General features: G+C 42.9%; 1 protein-coding gene across 1 annotated transcript; it reads right to left on the bottom strand.

Annotated features, from left to right (window-relative positions):
• Nucleotides 1-4,420: 4,420 nt before the first annotated feature.
• trib1 (tribbles pseudokinase 1) lies at nucleotides 4,421-12,888 on the bottom strand. Its single transcript, XM_042506115.1, has 3 exons — nucleotides 12,240-12,888; nucleotides 11,147-11,439; nucleotides 4,421-7,054 (listed from the first exon to the last, which is right to left on the bottom strand). The coding sequence occupies exons 1-3, from the start codon at nucleotides 12,558-12,560 to the stop codon at nucleotides 6,580-6,582; spliced, it is 1,089 nt and encodes a 362-aa protein (XP_042362049.1). The 5' UTR covers nucleotides 12,561-12,888; the 3' UTR covers nucleotides 4,421-6,579.
• Nucleotides 12,889-14,095: the final 1,207 nt, after the last annotated feature.

The raw sequence follows: 14,095 nt of genomic DNA, 5'->3' as shown, positions 1-14,095 counted from the left end.
TAGCCCCTCTCTAGTGGCTCACTGTGGCTTTTACAAAAAACATAAAACTAATTAGGGGTTAAATTTCCTTATGGAGTATCAATACCCTCAAAATTATCAAAATTAAATATGGGCACATATGGATGAGATGCGGCCATGTATATATGATTTGTTATTATACTCTGCACAAAACTAAAAAATTTGATCACAAAAAAACAGTCTTGGAGGAAAATAGAGAGACTGATTTGCCTTAACTGTATGTTGTAAAATTAAGTGTAATATATCTATTAGTAGTGGTGATACGCTGATTTAAACTTGATAGGCTGTTTTAGGGCTAAAATATGTTATGTGGCTCTTGACAGATTTTTTTAAAAAAAATTTCTGGCTAAACATGGCTCTTTTGACAGTAAAGGTTGCTGCCTTTGTGCTAAACTAAAAACACACAATTTGTTTTAGTGAAAAACACTGAGTATAAACCTTACTTTTGTTTGTTTGCAAGAAAACTCCTAAGGGCACCTTAAATCAGTTAAATCAAGTTCAATCAATTATTTGGTCTATTAAACATAGATGGATAACTAAATGGGCCTTCTCAGCACAAACACAGGAGCCACACCTGCAAAATGTCCCTCAAATTAGAGAATCGAAATGACCACACAAAAAGACCAAAAAGAGATACAAAGGAATTTCAAAGAGACAGAGAATACAAAGAGAGACAAAATGGAAAATAAAGACATCAAATTACCCCAAAAAGACACATTCCAACAACAAAGAGATGCAAAAAGGACAACAATTTAAAAAAAGAGGCAAAATCCAAAACAAAGTCTGTGTGTCTTGCTCCAGAGGTGGTGGGGCCTTTTGTATATCTGTGGCCAAGGGCCCATTGTCTCATAATCTGCCCGAGTCATCTCAGTCAAGGTGACTACTTGATATATCTTCTTTTGTTGCAGATAGTCCAAAAATTTTAATTTACAATGATATCTACCGTTACTTACATTTCAGCTCCACATTTTAAAAACTTTTGGTGTTGGCAGTGGAAAAAAAGGTAATAAATTTCGGTTGTATTTTCCAAAAGGGCATACTTGGCTTTTAAACTAATGGTTTTATCAATAGCCATTAAAAGGTTTATAAATCAGTAGAGAGAAATACTGCTACAGTATTGTACCCTACAAGGACATGTATGTCAGTACAGAATGTTATCGGCCACAAAGCTGCAGCTTGTCATATGACCACAAGATGACAGCAGAGATCATTATTTGACTCAATTCGAATGCATTCCAGGTATGCCTTTGTTATTAAAGATGTCAGTTGGAAAATACCAGAATTATGACAAGCAGTCAAACTCCTCGCTGAACTTTCATCAGCACAATAGCTCACATTCCTTCAGGGATTTGTATTATGAAATAAATCAGGTCAAAGAGTCATTTAAACAGGGGAGGCGGTTTCCATTGCATCAGTGGCGTGCTCGCTGGTGCCAAAGAGTTCCAGGAAGAAGCACAATACTTAACATCATCCGAGAGCACCGACCGAAGCAGGTGCTTTACTGTCAAATCTCAGATCTGCTTCTTCAGTTCCCTGTGTGGCTTATGTGTGGAAAAACAGGGCCGAGTAACACCTATGTGACGCTAATTTCCTGTAATACACATGGACAGTCAAAAACAACCCACATAGTTTTCATCTGAAAATGTTTAAATTCTCAATGAAATACTGTATTATATGTGATTTTAACATTACCATTTTAATATGCCTTAGAATAGCTTCAAACATCCCCTGAAATACCAGCAAACACTCTCCTCTGTTATTTCTATTTCATCAAATGAGGTCATGGAGGATCAAGGAAATATCTGATGACACCATGGCGTGGGTTCATCCAACAAGGAAGTTTGTGGAGTCTGTTATGTAAAGGTTTATGTGGTTGGGAAATTTTAATGATCCCGGATCACAAGGAAGGATAAAGTTTAAACTTGTGGCTGAGGGACAGGATGATATCACACAGACAAACAATGGAGAGCACCTAACTTTACTTAACTCTTCCTCACAAAACACTTCTGTTCAAATCATGACTATAACTTTCAGCTCATAAAACCCTAAAAGGAATAGAGTGACGTTTTGGAAAACATTCTTTTTCACTCTCTTGCCGTTAATTGATCTTGTCATACTCTGTACAGTTTCAGAAATGTTGTTTAATTCCAGCTCATACAATACGAGTATTCATCTGTGATGAAAGCTAGCTGTATGTACCCACAGCGCCACAGTGCATGGTCCCATCACTGGCCCCTGTGGACCATTCTGCGTGTTGACGATTGCTTGTTCAGGTCTGTAATGTTATGGACGATATGATGGCTCTCCAAAGTGAAGCCAAAACACCTCAGTTGCCCCCTGGTGGCTGGCTGCAGTATGGGTAATAAACCCCTCCTCCATTATGTAAGCGAATTGGACAAAAACTCAAAGCACAGCTCAAACGTTGTTAATGTGTGAATGATGTTGTGTGTATTTTAATGTTGTGTGTGTCTTAGTGTTTTCTATTATTATCTTTTATCACTCATGTTAAGTGTCTTTGAGTACCTTGGAAAGCCCCCAATAAATACTATGTATTATTAGCATTTATTATTATTCATATTTTTCCCCAAAGATGTTTTCTGTCATTTTAGGCAATTTCTATCACACTGATGTATGTTCACATTTTAATTTTTCTGATAAGTTTGGTATCATTTAGTTATTTGATGCTATAAAAAGAGCCTTTTTGGCATTACTTGCGATTTGTCAGATGGCTGGAACTCATCGCTATACAAAATACTAATACACAGACTCTGACTCCAAATGACATCACCAGTACAAGACAGCAGCAGCTTTTTTGAGATATTTTGGCTTCATGTTTGTTCAGTGGGAGGAAGTGGAGACACCATGTTCATCTTTACATAGCTAACGTCATTGCTTCTTGATGGCGCAGTAAATAAATTGCATTGGCGTTGGGGAATCGACTTGTGGCTCTGCTTCTGTCGTGCAAGAGCCTTTCAATGGCCAACCAAAATTTCTGATATGTCAGAAATTCATCCGAATGGCTGACGGCCAGTTGGAAGCAGCTGATTGGGCCATAGTCCTCTCCCATGTACACTGCACAGCAAATGAAGCCTGATGAAGATGAAATTCAGTGTGGCTCTAAGATGAGTCGTGCGGCCCACAAAAAATCTCACATCGCTCTGTGTATGCCCAGCTTTAGACGTAAGAATTGGTATAACTCTGGCACCTGTACCATAAACATGAAGCTTCTCCCAGCAGCTGGTTACCTTAGGTTAACTTAGCGTAGCACCAAGCTTAGCTCTGTCTGAAAGTAACAAAATGAGCGTACCAACACCTGAATGAAAAGAAAGAAAAATGACAGAGGTCGTTATTTGCCAGAATCTTTGTTTTAAACAGGCTGGTTTCCCCATTTCCAGTTCATAATAAGTGTATACACTTCATTATTAGTGTACAAACATGTCAGTGGTATCAATCTTATTACCTACCTGGCGGTAGGAAAGTGAATAAGTGACATTTTGGGAAAGACAAACTTTCGTATCACTAACTCTAGCAAAGCCTTAAATGACCACCACGTGTACACAAAAATACTATTTCTTCACACACCTTGTCACAACCACCTCCTTTATCAAACACACCTTTTCCCACACACACTTTTCTCCAGATTGTCATTACTTGACCTACTACTAACCTACTTTTTTGGGACCCTGTTGTCATCCCCGGAGGAGCCTGGCTCTGACGTGTTAGGCAATCTCTGGTTTGGCAGCTTCCCAGCATAGCTGAGACACACCAGCTACCCTGTTGATACCTAATCTGACTCTTGCGCTCGCACACACACACACACAAATGCAGGCAGGTATGCGCATGAACACATGCACACTCACAACGCTTACGCAAGCCTCAGCCGGCCGTGCCTTGGGTAGTCATAACACACAGACAGTGGAGACATGCCAAGCTCTTATAGGTCAAACAATGACTCATGAGCAGAAGTGGATTAGATAAAAACGAATATATGTATTTGAGTTTAAATCAGTATTTGATGAGTTCCACCGGTTACTGCCGAAGATGAGGGAAAAAGCACATACGCCACAGCGAGTGGCGTATGTGCTCCCCCCTTGCGTGTTCTAGGAAAAGACACTGACCCACTATTGACATTTGTGTGTTTGAGGAGTTAAATGTTACATTACGCAAAGGTCAGGGAAGAGTAAGCGGTTAGAGGCAGAGATGGAGAGAGAAGGAGAGTTTTTTCTCCCTTTTGAGGAAGAAATTGAAGGTGGTGAGGAAAATGAGTAAGTGTATTGTCTTTTCTCACAGTGATGAAGAACAGCGAGCAAGAAAAAGTTTGAGGTATGCAGTGGAGCTGTTTAATGTACTGGTGTTTGCATAGGTATGTATAAAAGACAAGCAGTTAATGAAACAAGCCATGTGAATATGAAAAAATGTGATCTTTATTCAACATCTCCACACATATTTCAAATATACATATTTACATCTTTTGTACAATGAATATATCTCGTGTGTAACCTGTCTGGACCAGTAATAGCCTCTAGGTTGTGTCACAAATACATAATTCACAGTGCAATATGAAGTTGGTGCACCCGTGTCAGTTTACTCTATATGTCACATGAATGTGTGACTCACTCTACATGTATGAACCAGGAACAAAAAATCATAAATTACTCTTCTATGAGGAACAATTCAGATTGTCACAAGTCTGTTCCCATCTGGTATCTTGAGCAGATGAGAGAAAATAATTAAAAAAAACGCAACAGACGTTTTATTAGCCTGCCGCGTGACCCAAAAATTTAATGCACAGCACTTCTCAGATATGCCAGATTTAGTACCGTCGTCAGAATAATTTGTGCCAGAATGAACAAGCTGGCTGCAGATCTACAGTAGCCTGTTAGGATAAACGTCACTGAAGCGCAGCATGTGCTGTCACAATCTGAGATGAAACATCTTTTAGAACGTGGTACATCATGTCGCTAACTATGATGAGTAGTCTCCATGGATCCACAGCTTTCAACGGCCAAAAAAAAAAAAGCATTAGAGAGGTGAAACAGTCAGAACAGATTCTTCCAGCCAAGGTCAGGACCATTCTCTACAGACACGCTCAAGTGTTGAGTCATCATCAGACAACCAACATCAAATATCGCCTGACTGCGACTGATTCAGAGCCGTTCAGTTTATGAAACACAGTGATACGGGCACAACACTCAGCACAGCTCGGCTTTGTTAAAGCAACACAGCTTGACATAATGTTCCAATTGAAATCAACAAAACAGGTTCAGCTCAGACAGTCTTCATTTTTCTGTAATGTGTTGGTTCCTTAACTCAATATATGACACATTTAAAAAAAAAAAACCAAAAAACAAAACATTGTTGGATTGAGAGATAACTTGTATTGCGTCAGTAGGAAGGACCATTTAAATTCTGTTTTTTTAAAAAAAAAAACTTTTTTTCTACTGGAATCCCACTGTAGCATGCCCTCAGGCATAAGATTTATCTGACCGTCTCTGTTGCTGCAAAGGCATGTGACTGATTCTTTAAAACCAGAGTTCCTTACAGCATTTTATTTTAAACCACTAGTGTTAGGTTTAGCTGTGGCTAATTGCACGGCATCTCAAAACAGTTTGATCACAGTCAAATTTGCAAGGTCAGACTTTGTTAATAGACACTTCCTATTCTGATACAACCTTGATTTGATATATCAGGGGTGCATGTTTCTGAAAATGGCAAAAGCTTTTGTTTTAACTATTAAAATTGAGAAAATTACTGAGATGTACCTTTTTCCGTCAGCCATTTACAAAGTCTCGTTAGCCCAGTGCCACTGCTCATTGTCGGGTGTGTGCGTGACAAACTCTCCACTTTTCTGCGAGTCTTGCACCAGTAACACCCTGCCTTTCTCAACCTTCTGTGCATGGTGTGAGATTTGTAAATGCTCTCCATTCGCTGAGACGTTGCCAGATTGGCAGCGAGACACCTCCTTAGCGTCCCCGCTGAGTGTGACACATCAGTCCTCGGCTAAGCATCTTTCTCACTCTGTGACACCGCCTGCTGCGAGACGTCAAGCTTGTGCTAGGCCTTCCTCGAAGCCGGTCGGTGAGTCAGCCGCCGGAGCCTCCAGCCCGGTCAGAGTGAGAGGAACAACATCACGTCTCCTCGCCTCCTGTTCAGGATGTGTCTCGTGCTTTGTGAAGCCTTGCAAGTCCAGGCTGAGAGCAAGTATCAGTGACTACTGCCGTGGGTTAATTTTGTGATACTCTCATAGTAGCCTGCAGAGATTATTTTGTGAGCATAATCTGGCAAAATCTGAGTCCTTATTTCTTTTAGCACCAAATAATTTCAAAAACATACATATAGAAACACAATGAATGATCATTGTGAGCAATGCCCTTAGCAAGTAACAAATATACGACAACAAAATACAGTACAGTACGTTTTTTGTAGAAAGCTTGAGGGTGTATGTACACTCCACAGTACACAAATGGGTTTCTAAAAAGTGCCAATGTAAAAAACAACAATGGATCCCTCGTAGCGACTTCTGTTTTGGTCCCTCAGCCAGACTCAGCTGAATCGAGTCCGTCAGCAGAACAGATCATCGTCCTCTTCCACGTCAAAGGACGGCACCATCTGTTCTGCCGAGCTCACTTCCTGTTCACCCAGTGCCACTTCCTGCGACGATGGCGGCTGGTGGAACCACGGGTGAGCGAGCAGCTCATTCGCTGTGAGTCTCTCCCAGGGTTCTTTCCTCAGCAGGCTCTGGAGCAGACACTTGGCCCTGGGTGACAAGCCCTCTGGCAAGCAGCACTGGCCTCGGCGGATTTTGGAAAACAGCGTGGCCGGGTCTGGGTCGTGGAAGGGGTAGCGACCAACTAGCATGGTGTACAGCATGACCCCCAGGCTCCACATGTCGGCCATCTTGCCGGAGTAAGGCGCGGAGCCACTTAGGATCTCAGGGCTGACGTAGGCAGGGCAGCCGTGGGTGTCTGACATTGAGTCGTCGTTTGGGTCTTCTAGGACTCGACAGTCCTCGAGGCTTTCTAGTCTCACCTGCGTCCTGTGGAGAAAAGATCAAAATAAGGTCAGGACATTTCAACTGAGCTTTTACAAAAAATGAAAAATGTTTTGTTTAGTACAGGCTTGGACATAATCTATTTTTCATACCTTCCTGACATTTAAACGGAATATGACGATATATGTGTGAAAACAACAACAAAGAAAGTAAAAGCTGAGCTGCTGGTGATAGAAATCATAGTTAATATGTCGGTTATCGACACATCAGTGGGCTGAATAGAGATATGTTGAACAAAATCTTGTCGCAAAAACTACTTCAGTAGCTGGAAAAAGTCATCTCAAGATAGTAATTTGTGACTTTTTTACTACTCCTTCAACGTTATCCCCACCACTCGCGGTTGCCATGTTTCTCAGCTCAGCTGAGTAGAGACTGGCCTCTGGTGGCATGTGCTGTGCACTACAGTACATTGCCTCAGTACAGCATCTCTCTATCAGTTTAATAGAAAATTATACATTCGGGATTTCTAAATACCCCAGTATACCATAATACTTTGATATCGCCCAAGCCTAGTTAAGTACATTCTGTTAACTGCATGTTTACTCCCAGCAGCTATTTCTCAAATCATTTGAGAATCCCCTTCCTGCTAAAACAGCGGGTACTGGTGAGAGCTTTAGTTGCGCTGTAACATGGCAATGACATCATCTGTTATCTTATTGTGGTTAAACCTGAGAACTTCATTTTCCAAATCTGCATTTCACAAGCAGAATATTTTTGCAGAATGTCATGTTGTTGTTGGAAATAATGTCCTCAGAGTTCCCATGGACCCTAATATTTAAAGCACAAGTTGTCCCTTGATCTGGCACACCAATGAGTGTGTGCTTTGTGTGTATTTGTGTGTGTTAGTGTATTTCTAACAGTGGCTTTGTTTAATACTGTCAAACATTTCAAGGATCTGTTAAATGTAAGTCACTGATTGCGTGATGGAAAAACAAGTATCCTTAAGCTACACTGCAGACAGAGAGATGGACACACACACACACACACACACACACACACACACACACACACACACAACACACACACACACACAAACTAGTAAACTCACTATGACCTAAGTGCACAACAGCGAGAGTCCCGTTTGAGAAGCAGAGCTGCCTAAGAAAATTTCCAATGACTTCCTGGCACACACGCTCACATAAACACACATATAAATATACAAGTGCGGCACCTCCTCCTCCCCGACTCACTCTCACAATGCTATATTTAGCCATGTTAATGACGGGACATACATTTAGTCCATTACCAACTGAGATCGTGAGAGTTGTATTTGTAGAATCATGAGACATTTATCGCTGAAATGTTCTCACAAAATGATTGATGGGAATGGGAAATGAGTGATTCATTTTCTGCAGCGACAGACGTGGCTGTGTTTTTGATTCAAATTTTAATTTGCGCCTCTTGAGATTTGCTCCAGAGACTAACACGGTGATTGAGGTTTTATCGAGTCAAACACACACAAGAAGTGTGCAGCTTTATCTCACATTCAAAGGGTCGACTGTGCGAGACACTCCGGTTGTCAGATGCAGCGGCCTGAGAGAGAAATAGACAGCCAGGGAGGGGATAAAAAAAAAGAGTGACAGCCAGAAGGACCAAGATAGAAGGCAACTGATATTTAAGATAGCGGAGGAGATAAGTCAGATGAGGAGAACGAGAGATGGAGACAGAAAAGGAAACAGAACAGAGAGAGTTAGAGGGGTGGAGAGAGTGACTCATTCTTCTGTTGAGAGTACATATCTTCTCTCCTCCTCCCTCTCTCTCTCTCTCGCTTTCAAGCCACGGCTATCTGCACCTGGGTCCCACACTCGCGGCGCCAGCCATCCCATAATTACCCTCAAATGGCTGTTGCCACATCAGTGACGCACGGGAAGGCTGGCCCAGCAGTGAAGCTCTGCATGCTTCACAGTGCTAGTCACCTTCCCTAAACTGGCTTTTCCAACTGCACTCTGTGTGTGTGTGTGTGTGTGTGTGTGTGTGTGTGTGTGTGTGTGTGTGTGTGTGTGTGTGTGTGTGTGTGAAAACATTTGTCAAGTTGTTGTGACTTTCTCCGACGCTGGCTGGAGTGCTGCATTGTTGGCCGGGAATTGCATCACAGCGGGTTTGAAAGATGCCTGATTGTGAATTTTGGAAGACCGTATGACGCGATAAATGAGGTCACAACATTTTCAAGGAGACTTTATGTTTGATGTGTGTCGATAGAGGCGGCAGTCTCAGGGTGCACAAAAGCCAAATTCCACGCTATCAGCAAAATCTGCAGCTTTGTTTTTACAGTAACTTGTGGTGGCACTGCAATATGTTGCCAGCCAAAGTGTAAAGAGAAGTTAAAAAAGAAGATGTCATCCCACAACTCCAGGGTTAAGTGGGTCTACCAGCATCAGTGTTGCAATGCTGTCACCCAGCTAACAAAATACGGAATCACAAGCTTAAAAAAAAGGGCAAAGCGTTCTCTGAATGTGTAATCAGCTCTCATACAAACATGCATGTGTGGACACACACAGACACAGACACAAAGAAAGAAAATGAGCTATGCAGCCAACCCCCCCCCCTTCTCCTCTTCCCCTCTGCTCATATACACTGTGACTCATCGCTCTGCAGCCGTATAGCTATCAGAGGGACACAACTAACTTCAACTTCTCTTACTGGCTGTCTGCTCTCATTCATCCAGCATGACCCCACAAACCTAGAGGTCATAGCTGGAGAATGTTACTGTTGAAAAGTCTCCATGAGAAAGGGCCTTTGGAAAGCCAGAGACAGAAGAGGGGGAGGGGGGTTGGGGGGGGGGGGGGGGGGGGGGGGGGTGCAACACAGCGGGCGCTTACAGGAAAGAGAAAAGAGAGTGACGCAAGGGCAAAAAGGCGACAAATAGTTTTGTAAGCAGGGGTTTTATGTTTCTTCCTGAGTAGTGTAGAGATGCAGACATTAAGGCGTGTGTGTGTGGGGGAGCACAGCAAAGCAAGGTAAAGCGCTCCTTCATGCATGGATGAAAGTGAATGAATCCTTGTTGGAAGCATCACTTCTTCTGCAGCATTGCTCTGATGTAATTTATTAATAAATAATGAGGAATAAATATATAGACTGCAGAAGGGGATGATTGTCTCATTCACCAGCCTCGTCTAGCAGCTCTGCCAAGCTTCCACCCACTACATTCAGACACGCACACAAAACAAACACACACACACACACAAACACACGTGTACAAAGAGACACAACGAGAGTGAGAAAGGGAGACAGACAGAGAGGGCGAAAATCTGGGAAGCGATGCAGTCTGCCTCCACAAGTACAGAACCTCCTACTCGATCTGTGCCCACATCGATATCTGCACACATGGCCTGTGTGTATCAGCTGCTGCCGCGTTTGCTCGGTGCCTTGCCCACTACACTGCATGTTTTCAAGTCTGAAAGCATCCAAAGAAAGTTAACTGATACTATTAGAGCTGGACAAAACTGAGAGTTGGTTTAACTGAACGGGATGCTGGGCAGTAGAGGTGGAGGGTGGGATCGATACAGCAAAGTATTGCGATATTTTTGACAATATCATATTGATACAGTGATGTCAAGTATAGATTTTTTTCAATCATGTAAATTAAGAATATTGTAAATACAAATTAATTTTTTGGTATTCTAGAATGATGAAATCAGTTGCTTTTTCAGTCCACTAGATGCATTTTACTGCAATAAAAATGATTGAAATGAGATGAACAGACTGAAAATTTTATCTTATGAGATAAAACAGGTGTTGGCAGTTTAGGGACATAATTTGCAGTTGAAAAAAGGTAATAAATGTCAATATATGCTATTGCAATACCCATACTCATATTGCATATCTCTATGTTTAAAAAAACAATAATATCATATTGTGACTTAAGTATCATGATCATATTGTGTAATTGGCCTAGCTGAATAAGATTTTTGATTCTTGTTTCTAGGGATGCACAATATTGGATTTTTGGCCAATATTGAGCATTTGGCCAATTCCAATATGTTTTATGTTAAGGCCAATATTGGCTGATACTGATGATATGCTTTTATCATGCATCCCTACTTGTTTACTTAAAAGTACCGCAAGGGATGTTCTCACCTTTTCTCATCAGCGAAGACAAACTTTCGCAGTTTGAGGTCACCAAGCACGATGCCAGCCTGGTGGCAGTGTGCCACAGCCTGAGCCACCTGACGAAAGAGCCTGCAGGCGTGCTCCTCATCCAGCCTCCGACAGCTCTTTACCAGGGTGTGCATGTCCCCAAAGTCCTTGTCCAGGAACACGTAGGCCTTGCGTTCGCCAAGGATGATGTCCCTGATGCCAGCCACATTCTTGTGGGCCGGTAGGATCCCGTAGGCTCTGATCTTTTCCTGGTACACCCCCATATCAAAGCCCTGAGAGAGAGGAGAGAGAAGAAGAAGAGGATGGAAATTAGGCAGATAGCAAAGTGAGGGAGGGTGTGTGTGTGTGTGTGTGTGTGTGTGTGTGTGTGTCTGTGTGTGTGTGTGTGTGTGTGTGTGTGTGTGTGTGTGTGCGTGTGCGTGTGTGAGGGGGAGGAGGCAATGGGTCAGTATGTTCTTAATGATCATCTGAGGAAACAAGCATGCAAAATGTTGGCAGCGAGTTAAAAAAAAGGAGAAGGATATGCTTTGATTCCAGCTCAATATGCCGCTTTTGCAAGAGCATGACAAATGAATCAGCAAGGCATGAAGCGATTAACTTTATTAATCAACAAAGCCGAAAACGCCCGCAGGTCTATCATGCAAAATAAACACATGGATCTAGAGCAGCGGGGGGGCCCTGTCCTTATCAAAAGCAGATCCTTATCATGAGTATTTTGCCTCACATGTTTGCATTTTGTGTGTCACGGCGTGGCGTATTGCGGTGACGTGTATGCAAATGAGGCCAGTTGACAGTCAGTGTGAAGCCACAGTGCCAAGGAGAGGTGGATTTCAATAGTTGGGTTTCTAAACAGCACAGGCTGCGAGGTTGTGCGTTTGTGAACAGATTTTAAATAATCATGAGTCTGGATTTAATGAAGCAACGGTGTTGTTACGCAAAGTGTGACACATTTCGCGTGAGAATGACAAAAAGTCTGCTAAATACTGATGACATGTCAGACGGTCTATTGAGCAACGTCTTGAAACACCATTCATTCAAAGAAAATTGCACAATGACGGAGGATTGCGCATACCTTGCACAGCAGCTCATCGCCTGTGTCGGTGTTCAACGCGCTGTGCACGCTCTCCCGGTCCGCCAGAGGTAGAAGCAGAAACGGTCCTATCCGGGATGGCCCCTGGTGGGTGGTCGGGACTGGGTTTGAGACGGGGCTCACCGGGGAGCCGGGAGAGGTGCCGAGGAGTCCCTGCGTGTCCCCAGCCTCGGCGCTCAGCCTGGCGCATTTGGCCGGCGGCTGATCGTCTGAGTCCAGCCGCTTGTGCCCGACTCTCCCGGTACGGATGCAGGGCGCCGGGCTGCTCCATTGCAAGTTCATCCTGATAGACAGATTCACCATGAGAGCAAAAACGAGACTGCTTTAGGATGTGTCCTTTCCTTTTAAAATAAGCTACAAACTGTGCGCTCCATTTCTCCGCGTGGGTATCGTTACAGTGGAGAAATCAAACTTCAGATTCAGCGGTAATCCAATCCTTTGTGGATGCTCGTGGCTCTGAGGTCTGTGTACTTTTGGTGAGAAAATCCCGATCCCTAAGAGTCAAGACTGAGAGAGAGAGAGAGAGAGAAAGGGAGACAGACAGAGGGAAAGAGAGACCGCCTCACACTCACAGAGAGGCAGAGAGTGAGTGAGCTCCGGTGATGTTGAGCTCAGAGCTCAAACACTCCGCCCGACCAGTCCAGCCTCCTGGTGACACAACCATTGAGCAATCCTGTAACAGCACCGACTCTCGCGCAGCTCGGCTCTGATGAAACCGCCTGCTGTGTATTACCTTTCACAGACTACTGCATGAGCATATGGGGAAAATATTAATGGTATTTTTTCTCTGTGTTTATTTTTATGGTGTCATGATTCTCAGAATTCCTGCTCTGAGATTTTGCTGATACTGGAAAAAAAAAAAAAACAGATCATGTGAGAGAGGAATGAAGAAATCATCTGCTACTTATCATGGCTGCTGCCTCATCAAGCATGCACATGTTTTAGACAATAATTAACAATGTTTAAAACTCACTCTCTGACTCAGTTGTTCCTTAGTGTTCAGCTCTTATTGCCATTTATTACCAATTGTAACCAGGGGCATCATATTTGGGGGGGTTATCCAGGGCCCCAATGGCCCTCAGAAAGCGTGGAATTGGAACGTTAGATTTTTAGACTTTTTTATTTTTAAATTTCCAAGTAATTAGTGCCATACATGAGCTGAATAAATCAGTTGATAGAATGAACTTTGTTAAGAAATAAGAGTGGAAGCTCTCTAAGTCCCTTATCACCCCTTACAGAAGTACAGTACAGTACAGAAGTGGTTTAGTCCACCTCTGTGCCAAGATTCTCTTCTAAATGTAGCTAGAGCTGAGTGAGTAACCTCTTTTACACTGCTTCCTCGAGGCTAGAATTTCAAGCTGATTTATGCCGCTTCACTGTTCTGTATAAAAGGTACAATTGCCGTTTGGCGAGGCAGATTTCCTCGCCTTTTAATCAGCATTGGAGGCAGTAACAGTGCCAAAACAGTGTCTGCGTAAACGGGACTTCTGGCAGGACGTCATCAGGGTGAAATGGGTGTGATGTCTTGACGATGTGTTATGCGTGTGAGCCATCGCTGGAGATTTCAAAAGCAGCTACTAGAGCTAGCGGCTTACTCAAAGATGAAGAAAAGCGGCTGCAAATGTCCACGGATTAGGAAAACAATGCAGGGGACACTTTCCCCTCAGTTTTTTAAACACGTGCATTTGTCCCCTCTCCAATAACAACATGAAACTACCAGAGGGCTTTTATTTTGTAAAATTAAAGACATTCACACAAAAAATCTGCATAAAAGGCACAAATTGGTACATGAAAATTCACCAGAATGCAGGAATTAAGTGCTCAAAATTTTCATGCAG

Source organism: Plectropomus leopardus, chromosome 18 (genome assembly GCF_008729295.1).
Source record: "Plectropomus leopardus isolate mb chromosome 18, YSFRI_Pleo_2.0, whole genome shotgun sequence".
In the NCBI taxonomy this organism is placed as follows: Eukaryota; Metazoa; Chordata; class Actinopteri; order Perciformes; family Serranidae; genus Plectropomus; species Plectropomus leopardus.
Note: the sequence above shows the minus strand (reverse complement) of the source record. Positions and strands in the feature narration are given on the sequence as shown.

What these genes read in the sequence shown, in the direction of transcription:
- trib1 (XM_042506115.1), bottom strand. Translation starts at nt 12,560, where the DNA reads ATGGTGAATCTGTCTATCAGGATGAACTTGCAATGGAGCAGCCCGGCG. An exon ending in GCGATGAGCTGCTGTGCAAG is followed by an intron (nt 11,440 to 12,239) that starts GTATGCGCAATC and finishes CCTCTCTCTCAG; the next exon opens with GGCTTTGATATGGGGGTGTA. An exon ending in GTCTTCGCTGATGAGAAAAG is followed by an intron (nt 7,055 to 11,146) that starts GTGAGAACATCC and finishes TTTTCTCCACAG; the next exon opens with GACGCAGGTGAGACTAGAAA.